This window comes from Leptinotarsa decemlineata, unplaced genomic scaffold (genome assembly GCF_025532065.1).
Source record: "Leptinotarsa decemlineata unplaced genomic scaffold, Ldec_3_MD MMD2_tig00000035_RagTag_RagTag, whole genome shotgun sequence".
NCBI classification, from domain to species: domain Eukaryota; kingdom Metazoa; phylum Arthropoda; class Insecta; order Coleoptera; family Chrysomelidae; genus Leptinotarsa; species Leptinotarsa decemlineata.
This window is the reverse complement of record NW_027412540.1, coordinates 10,896,637-10,921,539: the sequence shown is the minus strand read 5'-3', so window position 1 is coordinate 10,921,539 and position 24,903 is coordinate 10,896,637. Positions and strand designations below refer to the sequence as shown.

Sequence of the window (24,903 nt, the reverse complement as noted above, 5' to 3'; positions counted from 1 at the left end):
ATCTAGGCATTATTTTCGATCAAAAATATTGTCTTTTGTAAACCATATTGACTACGTAGTTGAAAAAGCACTGAGAAATCTTGGCTTCTTAGTCAGAAAAAGATTTTAAAAACCCGAAACCTGTATACTCTTATATAATTCCATTGTTCGAAGCCACCTTGAGTGTGCAACAATAGTGTGGAATATTTTTTATCAAAAATGTACAGTGTGGTCCACTAAGTCTGCAACAAATGGGAAAATTTTTATTATCGATTTCTCAGAAAATTTTATTCTTGACAAAAGTTGGTGCATGTTCCAAATCTATACCAAGTGTACCTGAAATGGCTTTATAACAAACACCATACAGGATAGGCAAAAAAATATAAAGTTCGTTCAGAAGTAAAGTACCCTTATTTCAAAAAAATATAGAAATATGTCGAAGAGGAAATTTGCTTAAAATTGAAATTTATGTTCAGATACGAAGTCATGACCTGCTATTCGAATTTTTTTCTTTTGGAAAATTTTGAATTACCCCCGTATGATACATATTTTTACTATTTTGATTCAATATGTATTTGAAGTTGCCACGATCAAATCAGTATGGAGTATTTTTCATCAAATTAAAGTATATTTGTAAAATTTACTTGGATTTGTATTTTTTTAGGTGACCGTCAACTTCATGTTTGTTGCAACGATATTTAACAGAACTCTAGAATAAAAAGAATACTCTTTTTAACGAGGCAAATACTTTACTAACTGAATGTTCATATGAATAAACTGTCAATGAAAGTATACAATTTCTTTTATTCTGACAACAATGTCTCAACTAGAACAGATATTAAAAAACAATCCAAAATCTATCGCGGATAGCCATGAACAAAAAACACATACGCCCTAAAACAATACTGTAATTTGATGGTGTGGCTCCTTAAAACTTGCTTGTAAAACGTTTTCATATTTGTCCTTAATTAAAAATGCCTCGCCCAGTGTTACTAACGTTAACTGAAAAGGCAGAATTAGTTTTAATCTGTGGTGATGGTTATAAAACAATGCGCGAAGCTGCAAACATTTTCAACGAGCGGCATCCAGACAAACAAATTTGCTATTCAAGTGTAAGTAGAATTTTAAAGAGTTTCAAACAGACCGGCTCACTAGAATATAAAGATAATACGGAGCGTACGAAACCTGTATGCACAGAAGAAAACCAGCCTACCGTACTTCAAGCAGTAGCAGAAAATCCTAGAAGGTCCACACAAGAAATTAGTGATTATACCGGCATAAAAAAAAACATATGTGAAGCGTATTCTCAAGAAACATAAGTACCATGCTTACAAACCTACATTCATTTGTACATTTCAAGAAAGAGACTAGAAGAACAACGAGATTTTCATCGATGTATTTTGTTTGGAGATAAATCTACTTTTACAACAATTGGGGTTCTATCATCACAAAATTGCAGATGGTGGTCAGATGTCATCCCAAATTTTATTATTGACAACAAAAATCAATACTATCAGAAAACAAACGTTTGGTGTGGTATATCAAATGATAAATTACTAAGTTCGTTTTTTTTCGTGTGAATTTGAATAGTGACAGGTACTTGAACTTTTTGGAAACTGAAAAAGGAGAGTTTTTGGATGATACGGTACTAGAAGAACGGCAAAAGTTATGGTTCCAACATGACGGATGTCCTGTCCATTCTACTAGAAATGTTTCTCAGTGGCTGAATAGGACATTTCGTAAGAAATGGTTAGGACGAAATACGGACCCTCGATGGCCTCCTCGTTCTTCAGACCTTACATCTCTAGATAATTTCTTATGGAGATACTTAAAACGAAAAGTCTACAGAGATCGCCTCTTTAATAATGTTGATGAGCTTGAAACTTCAATACGAGTTCATTGCAGAAATATTCCCGCTAATGTGTTGCGATCTACATTAAACGAATTTTATGAGCGAACACTTAGATGCATCGAAAGAGAAGGTGGACATACAGAGACGCTTCGATAATTTTTATTGTTAGCACCTGTTAAGTTTTTAAGTTACCTACTGTATTTTACTGTACTATCGCTTATTGGTTCTTTTTTGTTCATGGCTATACGCGATAGATTTTGACAGTTCATTCATATGAACATTATACTTAGTAAAATATTTGCCTCGTTAAAAAGAGTATTTGTTTTATTCTAGAGTTCTGTTAAATATCGTTGCAACAAACATTAAGTTGACGGTCACCTAAAAAAAAATACAAATTCAAGTATATTTCACAAATACACTTTAATTTGATAAAAAATAACTCAAACTGATTCAATTGTGGCTACTTCAAATACATATTGAATCCAAATAGTAAAAATATCTATCATGCGGGGGTAATTCAAAATTTTTCAAAAAAAAAATTGAATAGCAGGCCTTGACTTCGTATCTGAACATAACTTTCAATTCTAAGCAACTTTTTTTCAACATATTTCTATATTTTTTGAAATAAGGGAACTTTACTCTTGAACGAACTATATATTTTTTGGCCTATCCTGTATGGTGTTTGTCATAAAGCCATTTCAGGTACACTTGGTATAGTTTTGGAATATGCACCAACTTTTGTGAGGAATAATATTTTCTGAGAAATCGATAATAAAAAGGTTTCCCATTTGTTGCACACTTAGTGGACCACACTGTACATTTTTGATAAAAAATATTCCACACTATTGTTGTATACTCAAGGTGGCTTCGAACAATGGAATTATATAAGAGTATACAGGTTTCGGGTTTTTTAAATCTTTTTCTGACTAAGAAGCCAAGATTTCTCAGTGCTTTTTTAACTACATAGTCAATATGGTTTACAAAAGACAATATTTTTGATCGAAAATAATGCCTAGATCCCTTATTTGTTGAACTTTTTTCAGAGCTGAACCGTCTATCTCGTGAATGTAATCAAGATTCTGCTTTTTTCGAGAAAACGTTAAAGAATAGCATTTATTAGGATTGAGATGTAACTTTTTGTAACGATAATAATCAGGAAACGATCGATGTCTTGTTGGAGAAGTACTTGTTGTAATTTCTGCTCTATCGGAGAATGAATTTTCAAATCATCGGCGTATAATAGATAATGACTACGTTGAAAGCACGAGCCAATGTCATTGATGAGAATTGAGAACATCAGCGGTCCCAGGTGTGATCCCTGTGGGACACCAGAAGTTCCTCGAGAAATCTCAGATATAATATCATAAAGTTTCACAATCTGACACCTATTACGTAACTAGGATGAAATCCACTTCAGCAGACTGCCGTGCACACCGAAATTCTTCAAGTTAATGAGCACGGTACTGTGGTGGACCTTGTCAAAAGCCTTACAAGAATCTGTGTACACGACATCCACCTGAACGTTGTCCTCCATATAATCCAACGTGTGTTGAAGCATTCTTCACATTTTTTTACATATGGACATTTCGTGGAGGAGTATTTTCCCAGTACTTTTTCTATTTCTTACTGACCCATATATGGTACGGAAATTCCGTACCATGGATTTTGGTACCACAGCTGCCTTGGGGCCAATATATAGAATTATTGTTTCATGTCTAGCACAATCACTTGTAGTTTTTCACAATTCATCTTGTCATACATTATTCCTCAATACATCGAAGCTAGCATAAAGTAGTAGCATTCAATGGTATGTTTCATTCCATAGATTTGGAATGTTCCTCTTTCGGAAAACAATTTTCGTAAAGAACACATTGACGTCAACAACGATTACGAGGGAAATATTATTATTTTCATTCTTTTTAAAAAATTACTGAAACTAGCTTCAAACAGGGTCCATCGAATTCCAAGAACGATGGTGTGCATCATAATAATTTGAGCAAAACATATTTTCTAAAACAATAAAGACCAAATTTCAGTGCCGGATAAATCAGCATTATATAAATTATACGAATGTAGGATTCAACGGCTGGCGTCAATGTTTTAGCGTATCAACTGAAACTGTTTCAGTTGATACGTCGAAAAGAGAACTTCGACCACGTCACTGAAGATGACTAACACAGTTGCAATTGAAACGTTTGGAGATTGCAACCAAAGAAGACCACGGCAAAACCCGAAATCAACAAAACGTTATATAAATTGACTTCTATTTCTTGTTTCAAATTCTATATTTGTTGAACGAGGAAAACTTTCTCCAAAAAATAAATCTGAATGAAATTGGTTTTTTTGAACAAAAGACCTATTCAACATTTGCAAATATCATTTTTTGGCATAGGAGTTAGATCTAGACTATTACGAGAAACGTTGAAACTGAATATTTTGGAATGCTTAGAAATTGATAGATCCGAAAGTTCGGAACATTTGCAACCTAATGAAATTGAATAATTTTCATCTGCTGATATTGTTTTCTGAAAGGAAATTGGTGATCAGTGAATATTTCAAGTGGGGTTGTTACAAAGACTTTTTGGTATTTGCTCTACTTGTTGAACATTACTGGCAAAGCCATTTTATAGTGAAAAGCTGGTTTCGGTTCTTTGAACTTGATGATGAAAATTCCACAATAAATTGTTACCCAAAGTCATCATAGATCTTCTACTTAGATTTTATCACATATTTTTTATGTTCAATGAATTTTATCACCCCTTGTACAGTATCGAATTGATCGAAAGAAACTTTCGTTTTTCCTTGTTGAATTATTCGCAAGTCTTCTGCCTGGAAATAAAATTAGATTTAATTATTTCGGGTAGTTTTTTCCCATGTGATAGAGAAATCCCGACAATCTCGTGGAAGTATTAGATTTCTATAATGAGAATGAAGTAGGAAAGGAAGGACAGGTCCCAAGTGAGTACTAACCACAAAACGTGAGACATTGAAGTGGTCGAGTGTGAAAATGTTGATTACAGTTTTCCACTCAAGAAGTTTCAGAAATGTTTCATTGTTTTCGGTTGTTTTCAGTTGTGCATGTACGAGTTTCTATATATGACATTTTGCTATATGTCAAAGAGAGCTTTCAACTTCCAATGGGAATCTAAAAATGTATCCTTTGATTATTCGAACGTTCTCTGAATGTTGTCGTTTATCAGCTCTAACCAGCAGCGACAACAAAAGGGAGGGATAATTCAAACATTGGTCGAGAGAGCACGACGCATCTGTGAATCTGTGAGAAATTCATTCATCTGTGAAATGCCTTCAAAGAAAATGAAAGCGGATCATACGACCCAAGATATAGAACGCCAAAGTATCCTCAGCTGTTCTGGTCAAGAAAAAAGCTTGCTTACCTATTTTGGAAATATTACAGACCGGTTCGGGATAATTTTTGAGAAACACGACGTATAACCAATATTTAGGCCAACAAAAACCATCAGACAGAATCTAAGGTCAGCTAAGGACTCCAGAGGATCTGTAGCGATATTCGGAGTATATCGGATTTCTTTTAGCTGCGGGTCGAGTCGGTCTACATTTGATTCATGAAAAGAAGTATTAGATTAGATTAGATTTTCGGGGAGCTAGCCCATGGCCTGATCCACTGCGACCTTTTTAGATCTATTGTGATGCTCATTGCCTGACTTGACCCCTTTGATAAGACTCCATAGCCATGACACTGACTCCCTCATATAGCTGGCAGCCTCTGGTTTCTCTTCCCCGCATCTTGCGTGTCTCAGCCTTGCTATCGTTTCGCATTCACAGAGCACATGTAGTTCGATTTCTTCCTCTTCTTTACAGAACCTGCATTGGGTTTCTTCAGTTAGACCCATGTTGCTCATGGCAGAGAATCTGTAGCAACACCTGGGGTATGCCGGATTTCTTTCAGCTGCGGGTACCAACTCGGGCACTGCCTCTGTTACCACATCGTCTTCGATAATGTCAACCGCAGGACTAGACGAAACACCAGGCATAACTGCATACCACAAACAAAAATAGGTTTGAAGAAACTCTGTTGAGATCAATGGAATATGATTTTTTCAGTGATACTGTCACAAGCACTATTTGAACAATACCAGTCAAGTGTCAATTCGAAAATAAGAGCTGGAGCTTATTCTCACTTTATGGCAGTATGGCAGTTACCAGAAACTAGTTTCGTTGCGACAGTATCATAAATCACTTTTTCAAAGAGATACCTCTGAGGTATCACGATTACATTCCGTATAAAACTCAACATGCTTGCAATGTTCTTACATTGACAACATTGGCGTGGAAAATGGGTTTGTTTATCTGTTTTGCAATATTATACTTGATTCACTTCTCTGATATACAATACTTGGAAGATGTTTTTTTAATCGCTGTGTCTGATCTGCAGACGTAAATATTTATGATAAAACAATAATCTGAGGAAAAACAATATATCTAGTTTTATTGAGATGATTTTCACAGATGCCCAGTGAACAGATTACTCTGTCCTATTATCAGAAATTGACGAAAAATATAGAACATGTAAGAACGATACAGGCAGGATTGTCATATAATACTTGTTCACCACAAGTTGATCAAAACTTGTTGTCCATGCAGCAGCCCATTTCAGTATAATCGTTTGCGAGTATCTCTAAAAAACTGTTGATGATCATTGGCTAGGTCGTTCCGAACTAGAATTCTTTGATTCATTTTTTGTTCGCTTGATGCTACTAGTGTTTGAAAACGACTTGTGGACCATAATTATTGATTATTGTTATATTACTTGTAACACCCAAGAATTCTTGAACATGTGCAGTAGAAGATGAGATGAGTTCATTCATGCACCTGAATTCGAAGTGCCTGATTTGGGTAATTGCTGTGATCATGAAAATATAATTTTCCTGCAATTTTGGTCTGAAGCTTTTTATTTGAATGGAATGATGCATTGAATATCAAGAACATTGATATCACAAATAATAATAATTTTTGTGTTCTCCTACTCCGTCTTGTGCTTAGTCTTTCTCCAATTTTCCATTAAAAATTCAATAGAGAACAACTTCTAGCCCTAATTATTTCACTCAATATTTTTGAAAATATTGGTTCTCACTGTAAATATTTCTAAATGTCACGACTGAAGGTTATCATTCCACATGGAAGATTCTGTCATCAACCCTCGAGCATACATAACTGACTATTTACACAAAACTGATGGTAATATATAACCTGACCTAACTTTCCACTACTATATATATTTTTAAAATTCACAAAAATTTATATTTTTCCCCAGACTTTCAACAGCTCATATCCTCCATTTTTCTCATGAAATATCACAAATATTATTATTATTTGTTATTATTTGCGCAAAGCTAACCCTATTTATACCATACGGGTATACCATATAGGTATACCATACAGGTGTACCACATATACAGGTATACCACACCTTTGGTGTCTTGAATTAATTTTACAACTTGCCTTATCTATTAATTCAACAATACGTCTAGTCCAATCTGATCTAATATGTAAATGTTATAGCTATACAGTGTGGTCCAACGAAAACTTAACACCTCGATTTTCCGGCGTTAACATGAAAATGTGGAAAATCGCTCGAACCCGTCAATTGCTGATTCGAGGGGAACAATTTTTCCGCTGTTTTCATCCCCGTGACTTCAACCCCCTAACGGGGGTGAGCACAACCCCTTGATTTTGAATAGGGATGAGGGGTGTTGAGATACCTCATTTTGAAGATCTTATCGTGTTCTATCTGCCCGTAAAATTTCACTTCAAAATATCCATCGATAATGAAATAACAGCGAAAATAGTGAAAGAGGCAATATGGAATTTATCTCGAGAATATTATTCGTATCCGACGCATTTCAAAGGTATTGAGTGGTTAATTTTTTGTCCAAAAAAGTAGACGGACCTTGTTTTTGTACCTTAGTCTATCGTGAATTGTTAAGAACGGTACAAGTGTGTACAAGCGATTGTAAATTTGTAGTGGAATTAAAATGGTGTATTCCGTAGAAGAAAGGGTGGAAATGATAAAATTATTTTTCCGAAATAACGACTCTGCGCGCACAACAGCGGCTTTATTTAACGAACGACATCCTGGAAAAAATGTATCCGCTGCTTACGTTGTGCAACTGGTTGCCAAATTTGACGCTACTGGGTCAGTTGGAAACAAAAAGAGGGTGCATGAAAGAGACGAAGCGAGGGACGTGGCTGTCTTAGGTCATATAGCAATGGATCCGACCGTTAGTACTAGGAAATTGTCCGAGGTATCTGGTGTTTCACGCACAACAATCATGAGAATCCTGAAACAACATAAATTCCATCCGTATAAGATACGATTGGTTCAGGAACTGAATGAGGATGATCCCGATCGCCGACTCCAGTTCTGTGAAGTGATCAGTGAAATAATTAACTGCAATCAAAACTACATGTTCGATATCTGTTTTTCGGACGAGTGTTCATTTTACCTTAACGGCATTGTAAACCGGCATAACTGTCGGTATTGGTCAGATGAAAATCCACGATTATTTCGTGAGGTGTATACACAGCGCCCCCAAAAATTAAATGTTTGGGCGGGTATTTATGGAAATCACATAATCGGCCCTTTTTTTCTACCCGGTAATCTCACAGGCCAACTTTATCTCGATCTATTGGAGAACGCTATTTATCCAGCCTTCGTGCAAGTATTGGAGAATGCAGAAGACCATCAAACGATCATTTTCCAACAAGATGGCGCACCACCTCACTTTGTTCAACCGGTGCGTCAGTTTTTAGATGACAATTTTCCTCACGCCTGGATTGGAAGAAGGGGACATATTGAGTGGCCACCCAGATCACCGGATCTGGCTCCACTGGACTTTTTTCTATGGGGTCACCTGAAATCCAAGATTTACGCTACCCAGCCTGAGTCACTGGATGATTTGCGAACTCGGATCATTAATGAATGCCGTCAAATTACACCAGACATCTTGAGTAATGTACGTGAACGTTTTCAGCAAAACTTATATTACTGCATGGAAGTGGATGGTGCCCATTTCGAACATTTAATAAAGTAATCACAAAAGTACGTACTCTTCCACTCTTTTACCTGTCATGTCGTTATCGATGGATATTTTGGAGCGAAATTTTACGGTCAGATAGTACACGATAAGATCTTCAAAATGAGGTATCTCAACACCCCTCATCCCTATTCAAAATCAAGGGGTTGTGCTCACCCCCGTTAGGGGGTTGAAGTCACGGGGATGAAAACAGTGGAACAGTTGTTCCCCCTCGAATCAGAAATTGACGGGTTCGAGCGATTTTCCACATTTTCATGTTAACGCCGGAAACTCGAGGTGTTAAGTTTTCGTTGGACCACACTGTATATAACCATACATGACCCGCTTACTTCAACTATTAAAATACTATCACATATTAATTCAAAACCTATCATACATCAATATTCGAAAATCAAATTCATGTGAAAAACATTTTTTTTCAATAAAAACGCCCATCAAAGTGTACCGAGTAACAAAGAAAGGTAGTGACAAAAAACACAACATGTAAGTTTATCCAATTTCAATTACTTTTGCTTAATGCGCTGATTTTCAGCTTCATTGGATAACTAACAAAAAACAACAAATTCAATATATAACAAATCACGATTTCTCAAAGAACATTAATAGATGTTTACCTTTTTCGTGAGTCAGTATAATATGTTATGTGGTTTTTCTAATATAACAAATATATACTGTTGAGGTTACAGTTTTGCTTGATGCATTGGGATATCGTTCGAATACTATAAAGCTTTGAAAGTATTCAAAGCATAGTGACTCAACGCATTCAAAATGGTGTTCAGGGATTTCCTCAATAGTATCATTTTTTTCATATATCCTCGGCAACAAAAAGCCACCTTCTGTAACTTGCAAAATTTTGTTGTAAGCTGTACCTATTCAATGACTTTAAACTCATTGTGGAATTCCGAATTTTTATTCTTCCTACTTCCATTTTCTGTAAACGATTGACAGAGTTAATGTAGCCTCATTCTTTGTCTGAAAAATCAACCATTAACGTGTATTGACCGTTTTGTACAGATGAAATGAGCCCCGACATAGTATCAGAATCGTAATAATATCATAGTAGCATAGATTATTCATTCAATAGAGCATAAAAAACATTATCATAAATTTTTATGTGAATTGAATTATACATTTTCAATGATGTAATAACACTTTCAAAATACAAATCATGAAATTATAAAACAACAACAAAAATTAATTGGCACTCCGGGGCGACTTCATTGATTCCCGTGGCGCATTTGCTTTTTCAGCTGCAGGAAAACCCGAAAAAACGTGCAGCACTACATCATCTGAATATCTCGATCTGCCAATGTCCTCTCTCTCATGAAACAAAATGTAGAGGCTCCAATGAATTCAATACATCGCCAGAACACTTAGTGACACGACTATCGTCAAACTTAAACCAGTCTGAGCGATGTGTAATAATGATCAGATTCAACGCCAGAACCACAGTGAACAATGACTGCATGAAGATTATAATAGTGGTCTGCTAGAAGTGTTCATCCACTTCGAAACTTCGTAAGAGTTTGGTGCTTCCGTCAGAGGTTGAGTCATGTTTGAAGGGCATCGGATTTATTAATAGATTGACTGGTGCCTCAACTATACTTGTTTTCTTATGTTTCAGTTAGTTTGGCGCATGTTTGGCAATACAGTCGATCATTCAATTTCAGATGATGCAACAATAAGCTTTGCACGGACTGGTTATTAGTCATATTAGGGAACGCTAGTTGAAGTTCGCTAGAAACAAACGTTTTTGCTACCTCTTGAACATTTACTACAAAGTAAACAAGTGGGGACTTTTCCAGCAAAAGATTTACGAACACAAGACGAGATAGAATGTACGGAATCATTCAATCCAGAGCGGTCAGGAGTATTGATTCTGATTCTATTGTTTTGCTCACGAAGAGTATTCAACAAAAACCCCAAGAATTCAGAACAATCCTCTTGCTGTCCTAACGAGTATCTAGTGGACTTCAAAGACTCCACGAAATCGGTTGGAGGGAAAGATGATGCATGTATCGAATTATTGAAAAAAAAATTTTACTTTCGCTCAAAATTTTAGGTTGTATTGGAAAGTATCTCACATATAAGTTTTTAATTTTTTTCATTAGTCACAATTTTTATGGAACATTTAACTGTTTGAAGTCAAACTCGAAAAGTTTGATTTTCTCCTACCACCACCCCATCTTACAATTTCCATTTATATCGTGTTCATTTCACATTTTTCCTATTAGTAAAAGTTTATGATCAGTGCTTACGGGTCAACAATTATTATTACCTGAAACCAAGAGTAAATGAGAAGCTACTAATATCCGGTTGGGTTCGCGTATGTGGTTTGTTTCACTCATTCTATCGACCGTCAGACGGTTTGAGCCACGAGATCGGACGAATGTCCATACTAGGAATCGCACGTTGAAAAATAAGACCTTCCTCAGTTCTTACAAATTTCGACTTTTTTGGGTTGTTTTTCGTAGGAGGCGATAGCTGATGAATGAAAAAAAAAATAACAGAATTTATCCACACTATCGGTAAACACATAATTGGTGAACATATTGTTATGTGAATAAAACAAGTATACCAAATTCACACAAATATACATTATAACTATGTTTTGATTCATTGTTCACTAATGTATTTATTTATCACTATGTATCACCTATTCGGTACGATTCATATTGATATACCATACTGCTCTGAAAGATATGCTCTCTAATCAATATAATTTTTTGTTTCAGGGACTACTATTACGACAGGTGAGTTTTCATGCAATCTCCGATCGAAATTATATTCACTTTGAACAAGAGCCTCAAAAGAAAGTTGTTCAAAAGGCCAAATTAAATAAATTTGCCCGTTCCTCAAGGATACGTGATATAAACGTAAACAAAAGCGGCTCGGAACTTGAAATTTCAAAGAAAAGTTTACAGTATCGTATTTCTTCTTGCCGACAAGGGTGTAAAATTATTTCAGGAACAACTTGGAGAATTTACAGATCAGATGTTTTCGAATCTTTCAGAAATTTAATCCCTAACTAGTGATTGGAGAAGTGAAATGAAACTCATTATATTTGTTCCAGAATGTTTTAAAATGATGTTTAATAATACTGAAAGTTTTTGATCTCCTAGAGAAAAGGCTCAAAGTCAATCAGTTCATTCATCAATGAATGATATAGTTAATATCCAATGAAAGAGTACCAAAATAACAACATATGAATTGAGAGTTACTAATATATTCAAACGACAGTTTTTTCCATAATACAGAAAATACCCAGATCCAAAATGCCATATGGAAGTGATGAAAATTCTACAAATTTCAACCAAGTGTCATCTACTTCTGAAACCTGGTTAACTGGAAAATTAGTTCAATTGTTCTTCAATATATCAAATAATAACCTTAGAATTTTTGATTATGGAATTGTAAGTTCCGAAATTCGAAGTAAATGTATTTTATATCGTTCACAAACATCTTTCAACGTTACCCAACCCAAATGATCACAAAAAAATACGGTTGTCTGACAATTCTTTATAATAACTGAATAGAAATAGGTCATCAGATAATTTTCTCGAGAGAATGTATCTGTTCGAATATAGATTGATCTGATACATAATATGGCTCACGGAAATATAAATAGCCATGTTGTCCCTCTAGGTGGCTCGTTAATAACAGGCCTACCCAGAAGATGAAGTTAATAACTATGAGAGTAGATGTCTTTGACAGTGGAAAAATCAATTAATATCACTCTTCCTTCATTTCAGTTTACGGTTTTCCCAACTACAAATATCTAGAAATGAAAAATCATAGCAATATTTTGAGGGTTGAGTCTACTGAAGATGTTAAATATTGAGGGATGGAAATCGACAGTCCTTCCATTTCGAGACAAATAATGGGACAATAAGATGGTCTGCAAGGTCACTAGATCTTACCATTTTGGACTATTTTCTATGGAGAACATTGAAAAATAGGATTTACGCTGGCAGAGAGATAAAAAATGTGGAAGACTCGAGATTGAGGATTTTGAATGATTTCGCAACAATGCAGCAAATAAGCGTATTAAGGGCAATAGATAATATGAAAAACCGAGTTTAAAAATGTCTCGAAATGGAAGGACTCCAATTCGAACATTTATTGCGCCAATGATTTTTTTGGGTACCTATATAAATTAGTTATTTCATTTCAATTTTCATTATAATTATAGTGTTCATTTCGGATGTTACAATTGCTACAATTTTTTTTTTCTTCTTATCAAAACACATATAATATATTTTTTGTCGTAGATATGTTTCAGATAATCATAAAAGGTTTTCTTATTCGAAGTTCATTGTAGAAAACGCTCAGAGTAATGTACAAAATATGAATAGGTACCTATAGTTTAGATAGTTTAAAACTATCGAAAAACTCTACGATACATAGGGAGACGTAGAAATTGCTATTATGTTTTCATTCAACTTAGTCAACCAATTTGCAGGGCCGTAATTTAAAAGGAAGTAATTCACATAATTATAATCGAATATTAGAGAAAAATCCCGAAATATAAAATTTTATTTAATTTCTCAGTATGAAGTGAACTTCTACGATCCAAAAACTACAAGAAAAAATACAGGTCCGTATTTGAAAATTCAAAGATGGGGGTGGCTCAAGTCAGATGACACCCTGTATAAAAGATTCATGGACATATTCTGAGAGCCCACATCAAGTGCCAATAGCAAAATGAGAACAGATTTTCAATATGTCTGCGAATAAAAAAGATATAGGCAAAAAAATAATTTGAGATTTTCTGGTTTTTCCTGTATATCTCCAGAACCAAAAGAACCATATTCGATTTCTTCACATCATTGAATAGGTCTCTAAAATACGCAGCTTTGCCATAGTCTAACCGACACTCTACCTCTTATTGTTTACGAGATCCCCATGTACAGAAACGAATTTGAATAGCCCTGTATAAAGTGTAATATCGCCTCCATATCGCATAACCCGTTTTCTAGGTTGTTGGTACTAGCAACACCTCAGATTGAATATAATGAAAACAATATTTTTCTATGCCATGACAAGAGTGATTCTAATCGCGTGCACTTCAGTTTTTAGATTTTTCCTGTTGAATCAAGTGTTTGACTTGATTCCTCAAACATTACTTCTTTAATATTGAGCTAATTGAAATAATTCAAACACTAAATGTTAACTCAAACTTACCACTATCGAATAGTGAAAGCCGCACCCGAATCAGTGGAGCCGTTTTAATTATCGCGCACAGACAAACAGTTATCAATTACTCACACATTAGTTATATTATATATTGATTAGTCAAACATTCACGTGTTCTGTAACAGATTATTGAAAATTACGAGTGTTGATAAAACAAATTAACGATATTTCGGAAGTTTGTTGCCACGAAGATGAGAAAAAAGAAATTGATTTTATCATTAGTGAAAAGTTAAAAAACCTCACTGATCAATAGGATCTATGAAAACTTCCCCGTGTTATCGGAAAATATATTAGTTTATCTCCCATCAATTGATACTCTTCACTCTTCACTGACTGGCAAAATCATTTGTCACTGATAAGAACCGACTGTATCAAATTTGGAGGATTCCTTGCAATAAAAGGTATTAGAGAAAACTTCACCCCAATAAATGCTTCTGGAAATATGCAGATCAATACAAATGTAATTTTTGTTCTCATACATACATATCGTTATAACTTGATATTTATAAAGCCGTGTAGTATGAGGGTTTTCTGGCCGAACTTCAATTCCATGGCTTGACGGATCATTATTATGTATGGCTCTCCAGCTTCCTGAGAGAACGTTTCCTGCAAGTGGCCGTCGATGGATATCTCTCGATTACTTCTACCATCAACGCTGGTGTTCCCCAGGAATCCATATATTCTCCAACTCTCTTTTTATTGTATATCAACGACTCATTGAAGAAAAAACAAGAATCGAATATATTGCTTTACTGTAGACAGCACACCTGTCCCGTCATTCCATTTGGATTTCGAAACATCGACTGCGGATGCACATCTTCATCGGCAGCAGAAGGTTGCATATCTCAATGAGAAGTGATTGCGAATTGAGGTGAAAGTAACCAGGTTCAATTCAATACCACAAAAAACAGGCATCAGTTTTCTCGAAAGAAATAAATGTCTCCGAACCGAATATAATACAGGACAGACAATTCCGCTTTCTGCTTCAATAAGTTTGCTGGGGGTTAAAATGGACATCAATATGACATGACACAATCATGTGGCTGGAATGGCAAAAGCAGCTCCCCAGAAGCTTGGAACGCTGTTCCAAACCAGAAAACTGTAGACACCTCATAATTTTTTGATGCTTTATGAAGCCCAGATCAGTCCTTCTTTGGAGTATTGTTCTCATGTATAGAATTCTGCCCCTTAGTATAGCTGCTGAATTCTATCCAGAAAAGAGCCATCCGTCCGATTGGAGACGCGAACATCACTTGCAACCTTGATAGTGTGGAACATCGAAGAGAGGTATAGATACTATCACGGGAAGTGTTCAAGAGACTTGCCACATTTGATTCACCCAAGAGCAGTATATATCAGAAAGACGCCACGGACTGTGGCTGCTCATCCTTTTGAGGTTCAACTCAGTACATCTCGAACTTCACTGTTCGAAAACTCTTTTATTTGGAGAACTGCGTTCATGTGAAGTAAACATTTTTTCAAATGTATTTGATCTCCTACGATTCAGATCCAATGTGAATCGCTATTTGTATTTCGTCCTCAAAAAGACTTGGAAAGTTATTCATTTTGAAATTAGACAAACTCTTTCATTCAAATAATATACTTCACTAAAGGGTGACACTGGAACTTCTGATTGAAAACAAATCCAAAACAAACACGTCTTCCACAAAAGTGCAACACTCCCCTCGTGAAGAGTGTTACAGTTCTGGTGAGAGTGGGAGCGGATTTTGTTTTGGTAATATTTCAGTGTTTCGATATTGACTTGCGATCCATACTGATCCCACCTACTGAACACATATTAAAAACGTTATTTCTTTTGAAAGAATATTTTTCCTTGGGTTTTTAAATATATGATGGAAAGAGTCATGTGATACTTCCCCAGTAACGACAATGGATATCTTACATTCAAAAAGTAAGGTAAATACATTTTAATTTAGGCTCATAAAACTGATTGTAGGCTATCCCAATTTAAACACACGCATACATTTCACCTGGCAATTTTCGCTCGGAATGTTGAGCCTATAAATTTCATTTCTATTGTCTGTCTGGTGAATCACATTTGGATCAGATTTACACCCACTCTGTTGAATGTGCTTACTGTGAGTGCAATGAAATGCAACATCGCCACGCAATGAATGCAGACTACTGCATTCTTTGAGGCGCACATGAGTTACGTTTGAAACATGATGCAGATGGCATTAGATTTGAATCTATTCATCAATCGTGGATACTTTGGAGTTTCAGATTTCCGTAGTAATAAATTTGAATGTTGAAAATTTGAGTTGAAATCGTGTCCAGACTTTTTTGTTGTTCGACATTTCATCTTCAATTTTTGACATTTTCAAGAACTGAGAAAGACTGAGATGAACATCAAAACGATGAACAGCCACAGTCCGTTCCGTCCAAGTCCAAGACTTATTGCTGTCCATTTCAACCCTCCGGTACGGAGACATTTATATATTTTAAGAAAACCGATGCCTGGGTTTTTGTAGCATTGAATTGTACCTGTTTACCCTCAACCTAATTCGAAATCACTTCTAGATCCTCATTAAGATATGCAACCGCCTGCTGCCGGTGAAGATGTGCACCCGCAGCAATGTCCTGGAATCCAAATGGAAAGACGAGACAAGGGTACTGTCGTCAGCAAAGCAATATATTAGATTCTTGGTTTTTTCAATAAGTCGTTGATATACAGTAAAAGAGAATTGTAGATACCAGTGTTAATGGTGAAAGTATTTGAGAGATATCCATCGACGGCCATTTGCAGGGAATGTTTTTTCAGGAAACTGAAGAGCCATACACAAAAATAATCCGACAAACTATAACATCATAGTTTGTCCAGCAAACCCTCATGAGTTTGCAATCTACATACACTCCAGACTTCACCCTCGAAATTGACTTGTCCGTCTCCAAATCAAAAGTGTTTTCTCAGATTTGAACAAAATATTGTCTCTTGATGCACGTTTCGCTAACCACGTTAGAATCACCTGGGGAAGACAAGAACGATCAACTTCAGAAACTGCTAGTTCGAATCATCTCCTGATGATACAAAGACCCTCAAAAGTATTCAGAAAGCCGAAGAAACACGTGAAATAACCCTCATTATACATTTGAGAAATAAAAATAATAGGAATTACCATATTGTATAGTCCTTCTATGTCACTTTGTTCATTTCAATATGTGGAATGATAAGTTTCAAATCGTTGATTTATGCTGACAAATTCAGCTAAGATTAAACGGTGTTCTCTAGCGGCAAAGTGGTGCATGGTGCAATATAACTTTGCAGGTTGAACATTCTACTTTAATTTATGGGAATTCCGGAGCGGCCTCCAATTAAACTGCGCCAGCTAATAACGCGTACTTTTATCCGCCTAGTGATCGGCTTAGGAAGGCTGAAACATATTTTCTTGAATAAAAATTACGAATGGGCATCGATTGTTGAAAGAACAATAATACAACAAGCGTACTATGAGAATTACCACATAATGGTTTTTCTCATTTGGATTCACTCTTTACGAAACTCTTTACTTGCAATTTCGATGATTTCACAACAGAAAGGACACCTCCTAGTTGGTTAACTCATTGAGGAGTTCACGAATTAGGAGGTGGCTATGCATTGCTGCTAATCACCGTTCAAGACGCCCATCGCCATTATGAGAAAAACTGGACCACGGCTAGCTAGCCACGAATAATCACAATATCCATTCAATCAATGTCACAGGACATTATTCTTCCTTCAAAATGATTTTAAACTGTAACGTTTTTCACAAATATTTTATCCAATATTAGACATCCTTTAACCAGTTTTATAAATGTATTGTATCAATGTTCATCCATCATGTTGTGTCCAATATTTTACATAAACATCGTATGAAACATCCTCAAAAAGTTCATCCCTGATGATGGAAACAATTTATTAAATTTCCGAAAGCTTGGACAAACTTTAAAGAGTACTCTTTCATTTGCTGCTTAGCCCCATTATTTGTTGGTTCCATTATATATATATATATATATATATATATATATATATATATATATATATATATATATATATATATATATATATCATTTTTAAATTGATTGACTGAGTTGAATAAAAACACAGTAGCAACTTTCACGTATTCCAATGTACCGTAGAGTTTTTCGAGAGTTTTTTTTCATTTTTAGGTACCTATTCATATTTTTTCCATTGCTCTGAGCGTTTTCTATAATGAACTTATATGATTATCTGAAACATATCTACAACAAAAAATATATTATATGGGTTTTGATGAGCAGAAAAAAAAAGGTAGCAAAAATAACACTATAAATGTTCGAATTGGAGAACTTCCATTTCAAGACAAATAATGGGACAATAAGATGGTCTTCAAGATTACCAGATGATACTATTTTGGACTATTTTCTATGGGGGACATTGAAAAATAGGATTTACGCTGGCAGAGAAATAAAAAATGTGGAAGACTCGAGATTGTGGATTTTGAATGATTTCGCAACAGTGCAGCAAATTAGTGTACTAAGGGCAATAAATAATATGAAAAATCGAGTTCAAAAATGTCTCGAAATGGAAGGACTCCAATTCGAATATTTATTGCGCCAATATTTTTTTTGGGGACCTACATAAGTTACTTCATTTCAATGTTCATTGCAATTATTGTGTTCGCTTCGTATGTTATTATTGCTATAATTTCTTTTTCTGCTCATTAAAACACATATAATATATTTTCGATGTAGATATGTTTCAAATAATCATAAAAGGTTTTCTTATTCGAAGTTCATTGTAGAAAACGCTCAGAGCAATATATATATATATATATATATATATATATATATATATATATATATATATATATATATATATATATATATATATATATATATATATATATATATATATATATATTTATCTGAACGATATAAAAGACTACATGTATGATTTGAAAAAAAAAATATTGGCACATCTATAGGTGACACAAATATCAATTAAATAACTGAAAATTTCGGTTTTGTTGATGAATACCAAAATATCCTTACTTGGGTACTTTGTTCACTCACTCAATTGACCGCCTTGAAGGTGGTTCAAGCCGCAGGCTGAATGCTCGATTTTCACTTGCTATCGTTCAACCCGTGTTAGGAATTACACGTCAAAAGGTAAGACTTTGTTAGTCCTCAGCTCGCACAAGTTTCTACTTAGTCTTCTTCTGCCTGGTCCACCGACCAGGATTAGGTCTAATACACAAAGCACAATAGATCATATTTTCATTATTAAAAATAATTGTGATGCACTGTTTGGAACTTTTGATGTAGTAATGAATATTACTGGTGCTTTTTCTCAACACCAAACCGTTATTTAACACCTCTACACGTGTTTCGATCACCAAGTGATCATCTTCAAGAGGAAGATCAAACTGTCGTGTCGAGGTGTTAAAATAACGGTTAGGTGTTGGAAAAAAAACACCGGTATTCGTAAAAATAATGTTAATCAAAACATTATATTGTCTCCGGTATTATTCAAAATTGACATCACTGACTATTAGCCAACCTAGTATATGTATATGGAAATATCAGACATAATAAACTATATAAGGCTTGTTCTGGTTCTAACATCCAAAACTGTTTGGAAACTGCGCAAAACATGATGCGTACAAGCAAAAAATCTCAACTTGGTTAAACCAGAACACATTTTGAGGAGACCACTGTGCCACCTATCGTATACATGAAGGGATGAAGACGAGATAATACTGTTGATCATGTCCATTGTGTTAGGGAGCGTATCCTTGTACTCAGTTTAACTGTTATCTAACCTCAATAATCAAGTATTTAAATCAAATAAAATAAAAACATCCTAGAAAATAACACCAACAAATTTCCACATGAATGTGCATGAGCAACGGGAATAGTTCTCGACAGTTCAGCCTCGAAAGCAAGAACGATTCGGGACAGTTTAAGATCATTTCGCAGTGAAAACCAGAACAGAAGATTCAACAATCCGAACTCATTTTCAATAAACCACAACACTCTATATCAACTGTGCATGATCCTGACGTCCTAGAACCTGAATCGTAGAACCAGAACAAACCTATAATATACGTTGTTGAAACAACATAGTGTATTGCACATCTTCAGCCGAGTTGAATGTTTCCATTGACTTTTCTTCAGATGGATTATATATGAGCAATTATGCATCAGACAGTGTGGCTCCTTCTCGTTATAATCTATATGCACTTTCAAATCACAGTGAGACTACTTACAACGGGCATTACACAGCACATTGCAAACACCCATATAGTGGCACGTGGCATGAATACAATGATTCACACGTGTCCCCAATTTCACCAAAATCGCTTGTGAATGATGAGGCATATATCCTATTTTATAGACAGGAGGTAACGAAGCAGCACCTTTGAGGTGTTATTTTTTCTATTCTTTTTTTTATGAACTTAATTCTATGAATTGATTAATAATTCATTATTGTTCCAAATAAAAAATTTAGAATAACAAAAATGTTGAAATTATAGTTTCATATTCCTATTTCCAAATATCATTCAACTATTTTCCTTACCATTGCAGTGCACTGTAGTTTCCTTTTCTCCGATATTCCGGGAAAGCATTTCTATCCGGAAACCGCGATTGTAATATTTTGTGCCAATGAATATGCAAATAAAACAAAAAGACTCTCCGAGGAAAAGCCATCGCTTAATTCCAAATCCATTACAAGGTTATTATTGGGGTGAAGGCGTTGGAGCTTGTGCTTTTTTACTGCTCCGTTCGAAGTTTCCATACGCGGTCGGCAATGGTCGGATCAACCATTAAAGTTAATTGAATTTCCTCGGCGTCTGCATGCGGGATGTTGAGTCGCTAAATTGACTTGGAAATGACCGTGAAGGCGGCAATGTATTTCGGAATATTTGAATTGTTGAGCACCTTGGAGCATCGCAGCGGCGGTGTCAAAGGGACTATATATTTGAATTTATGGAAGATGCATCAGAAGAAGATCGAATAAATATATAGCGGACGCATCTTAATCGCTTGTCGAAACATTACAGACCTAATCATCATAACAGCAACTATGTGTGTTCCATGACTATAGTGCAATGATAGTTTTTCTGAGAACAAAACTGTCGTAGCAGGTGCTTAATTGGGCAGGTGGCAGATCTTCACTTCAAAGCAATGAGTATTCATCTATTGAAATTCTTGTGAAAGAAAAAAAGGTTTGCATTTCTACTTCTCCATCTTCATACAAAGAAATGTGGGAATCTTCCAATTTCAAAAAATCAACTCTATACAAAGTTCCGGCAAAGAAGTAACTTTCCGACACACACTGGAAGAAAAAACCTTTCGAAACAACTGCATTCAGGTATATTTTCAGAAGGGAATAATTTTTTAGGAAGAAAAGTTTTGGCTTTCTACTTGTCCATAAAAAAATTCGGAATATTGCTTTCTCCCTATCTTTGACAGATTCCCACATAATTTTTTTATGAAGTTGGAGAAGTAGAAAGCCAAAATTTTCCTTTTCCAAAACCTACTTCCATGTAACTTTGAATTACATTATAGTTCGAACTGAAACTGTTAAGGTTCCTTGAATTGAAACAATGGCTGGAGATAGACTGGCTTTAATTTTCGTTGCACTCATTTTTGTTATCACTTTTCACATACAAGTACAATCCATGGACAAAGCATCTAGGTACAGTAAATAGCAGAAATAACTACATTCATGACATCTCCTTTTTTTATATATAACAAAATTAACTGAACAAGTTCAGAAATACATTAATCATTTAAATAAAATTGAAACATACATGATCATACTTTTTTCCAATCAAAATCAACCAAGACCACGAAGTAAGTTATTATTAAATCAATATTTCAATCTGTCTGTACTTCATACAATGTGATATCAGACGCGGCCATTTCTATATCATCATCAGAATCAAAATTATCAACATTAATTTTATTTATACTATTGACTTCTGTCTTTTCTGTATTATCTTCACTTCCATTGGTAAAGTTCCAATAAACTTACGGTTACGTGTTACTGGAGTGCCATCATCTTAAGGGCTTTTTTTGTTGTTTACAACTATATTTCAAACAAATTCTACAATTTGAAATAACATCTTCTATATTTTTGAACATGCCAGGCCAGTAAAAACAATCTTTGGCACGATTTATGCTGAAATGCCCGAAATGAATATTTTCTATGATAACACGTCTCATATCAGTGGGTGTAATTAATTGTTGACCCTTGAACAATAACCCATTACTCTCAATCAGTTCACTCCTGAACTTATAATAATGACGAATTTCCAAAGGAACTTTGTTAATTTCCGATGGCAAACCATATTTTAGAATACTTTTAAAAAAATTTAATTCATAATCACTTGAAATTTTGTCAACTAGTTCTCTATATTTTTTATCAGTCATTCTAAAATTCATATCTATTACTCAAATGTCCAAATTATCATCAAGAGTACCATCATTCCCACTTGTTTCCAAATATGATCGGGATAAGGCATCTGCAATAAAAAGACCTTAAGATTGAGCTTTTCAAACTTCACCAAGAAGAAAGAAGAGTCGAGAAAATCTGAAAAAGAAGATAAAGAGATAAACGAATTGAAGCTGACCGGAGACATATCCGCCATTCTATATAGAGAATGGAATAATGTAATAAAACATGCAAATGAATCCATATATTTAATTGAATTCAATGTATACCGATATGAATCGTATCTCATATGTACCGCCACTAATAACCCTATGTGGTTGATGCGGTTTGAAACCTAAATAAAAAAAAGACCTTTTCGAAGTTTGAAAACTATTTCAAAATCAAATTTTTGTAGTTGCAACATCATCTTTTGTAATCTTGAAGGATATGATGTTAGAGGCTTTTTGAATACACCTAATAAGGGCTCATGATCACTTTCTACAACGAATGATTTACCAAAAACAAATTTATAAAGACGTTCGCACACAAATAGTATTGCATATAGTTCTTTTTCTATTTGGGCCTAATTGTTTTGAGTATCCGTAAGGGCTTTTGAAGCGTAAGCACAGGGCAGATTATTTTGCAAAAGGCAAGCACCCACTCCATCTTTTGAAGCATCAACCGAGACTGTTACCGGTTTATTTATATCAAAAAATGACAACACAGGCAAACCAACTGCTATTTTTTATATTCTTCGAAAAATTTCGTATGTCTATCTGACCAGTCAAATATTACAGTCTTCTTGACTCCTTACGAAGTGGATAGTTTTTATTAGACGAATTCGGAATAAATCTACGGACATACGTGATTATACCCAAAAATCATGGCAGATTCCCTTTGGGAGCGTAGGTTCTAATCATACTGACTGCGCCATGTAAAGGTTCCCTGAATTGAAACAATAGCTGGAGACAGACTGACTTTAATTTTCTTTGCACTCATTTTGGTTATCACTTTTTACATGCAAGTACAATCCATGGACAAAGCATCTTAGGTACAGTAAGTAGCAGAAATAACTACATTCATGACCTCTGAAAGCAGAACAAAAATTACGGTCCCTTGTCGCGCGTTCCTCTGACCAAGTTAGCGTCCTCAGGAGATCATTATGTTTTCATGTGTTTGCAATAGATTGAATTACATGAAAAAAATACTTTCGAAACAACTACTATCATATGAACATTGAATTATACAAAAAAATACTATTTTATATCCAGTTTGTAGTCCAAATATTCGTTATGGAATCAAATCAGATATAATTCGCAGGATTGGTACACAACATAGTATATGACAGAGGTAAAATTTCTCTTACATGGAACACTGTTATCCTTAATGCGAACATCGATGACATGATGAGATTTAACTCATTCGTGACAAAGTTGTAATTTTATAAATGTCTGCCTCATCTTGTAATGTTGTCCAGATTGGTCCTGAAAAGGCAGTAAGGCAAATATCTCATTCAAAAACATCAAAGTCTGGCCCTTGAGGGTGAAAGTTTTCTATGTTAGCAAAGATTTCACCTTATACCATATTGTGTAGCAAGCCTGTGAATGATATCTGATTGGATTCCATAACGAATGATTGGAGTACAAACTGGATAGAAAAAAGCGGTTTTTTGTATAATTGGAAGTTCATATGAAAATAGTTGTTCCTAAAATATTATTTCTTTCGTGTATTTCAATGTTTATAGTATATTATTATGTAGTAGTCATGAAAAATGGAGAATGAAACTTTCTATGTTTTTTTACCACTTTTTTTGTAACTGGAGTAACTGCAGTTTCATCACTCTGATAAAGCCTTGTAATGCTGTTACATTCAATACATCACCGAAAGAATTGTTATTGGCAGAGCTCATTTTGCATTGAATGAATATTTCGAAGAGTCTTGTGGATATTTCTCTGTAAATAATCTTACTCTACAATTCTATACTTTCACATTTGTATTATTTACATATTTCATATCACGGAAATTGTCCATTTCAAACTTACGTGTATGTGTATGTGAATTTATGAGTGTCATATGTTTATATTTATATAATGTATGTATATTAATTTATTACTACCTATGCAAAGTGTGTCTCACTTCTCATGGAAACACCCCCGTATCTTCTGTAATATTCGAGGTGGAACGATGAAACTCTCAGGACTGATGAACTGATGGAAATGCTCAAAACGCACCTACCACCTGAATGGGGTTGGCCAAAGTGATATACACTGTCCGCCACTCGCGATGGAACACCCCATTTTAACGGTAAAACATATTAGGGGGCAAAATAGGTTCAAAATTCCTTCAGATTTGTGATCAGGACTACCAACTCACTACGATTA

General features: G+C 34.9%; 1 protein-coding gene across 1 annotated transcript in view; it reads left to right on the top strand.

The window, feature by feature from the left end:
• LOC111509913 (heterogeneous nuclear ribonucleoprotein C) overlaps window positions 1-24,903 on the top strand; it is a 650,389-nt gene that overhangs the window by 465,918 nt on the left and 159,568 nt on the right. Inside the window, 1 exon segment of the mRNA XM_074171869.1 lies at window positions 11,643-11,660. Coding sequence (XP_074027970.1) covers window positions 11,643-11,660 — 18 coding nt within the window.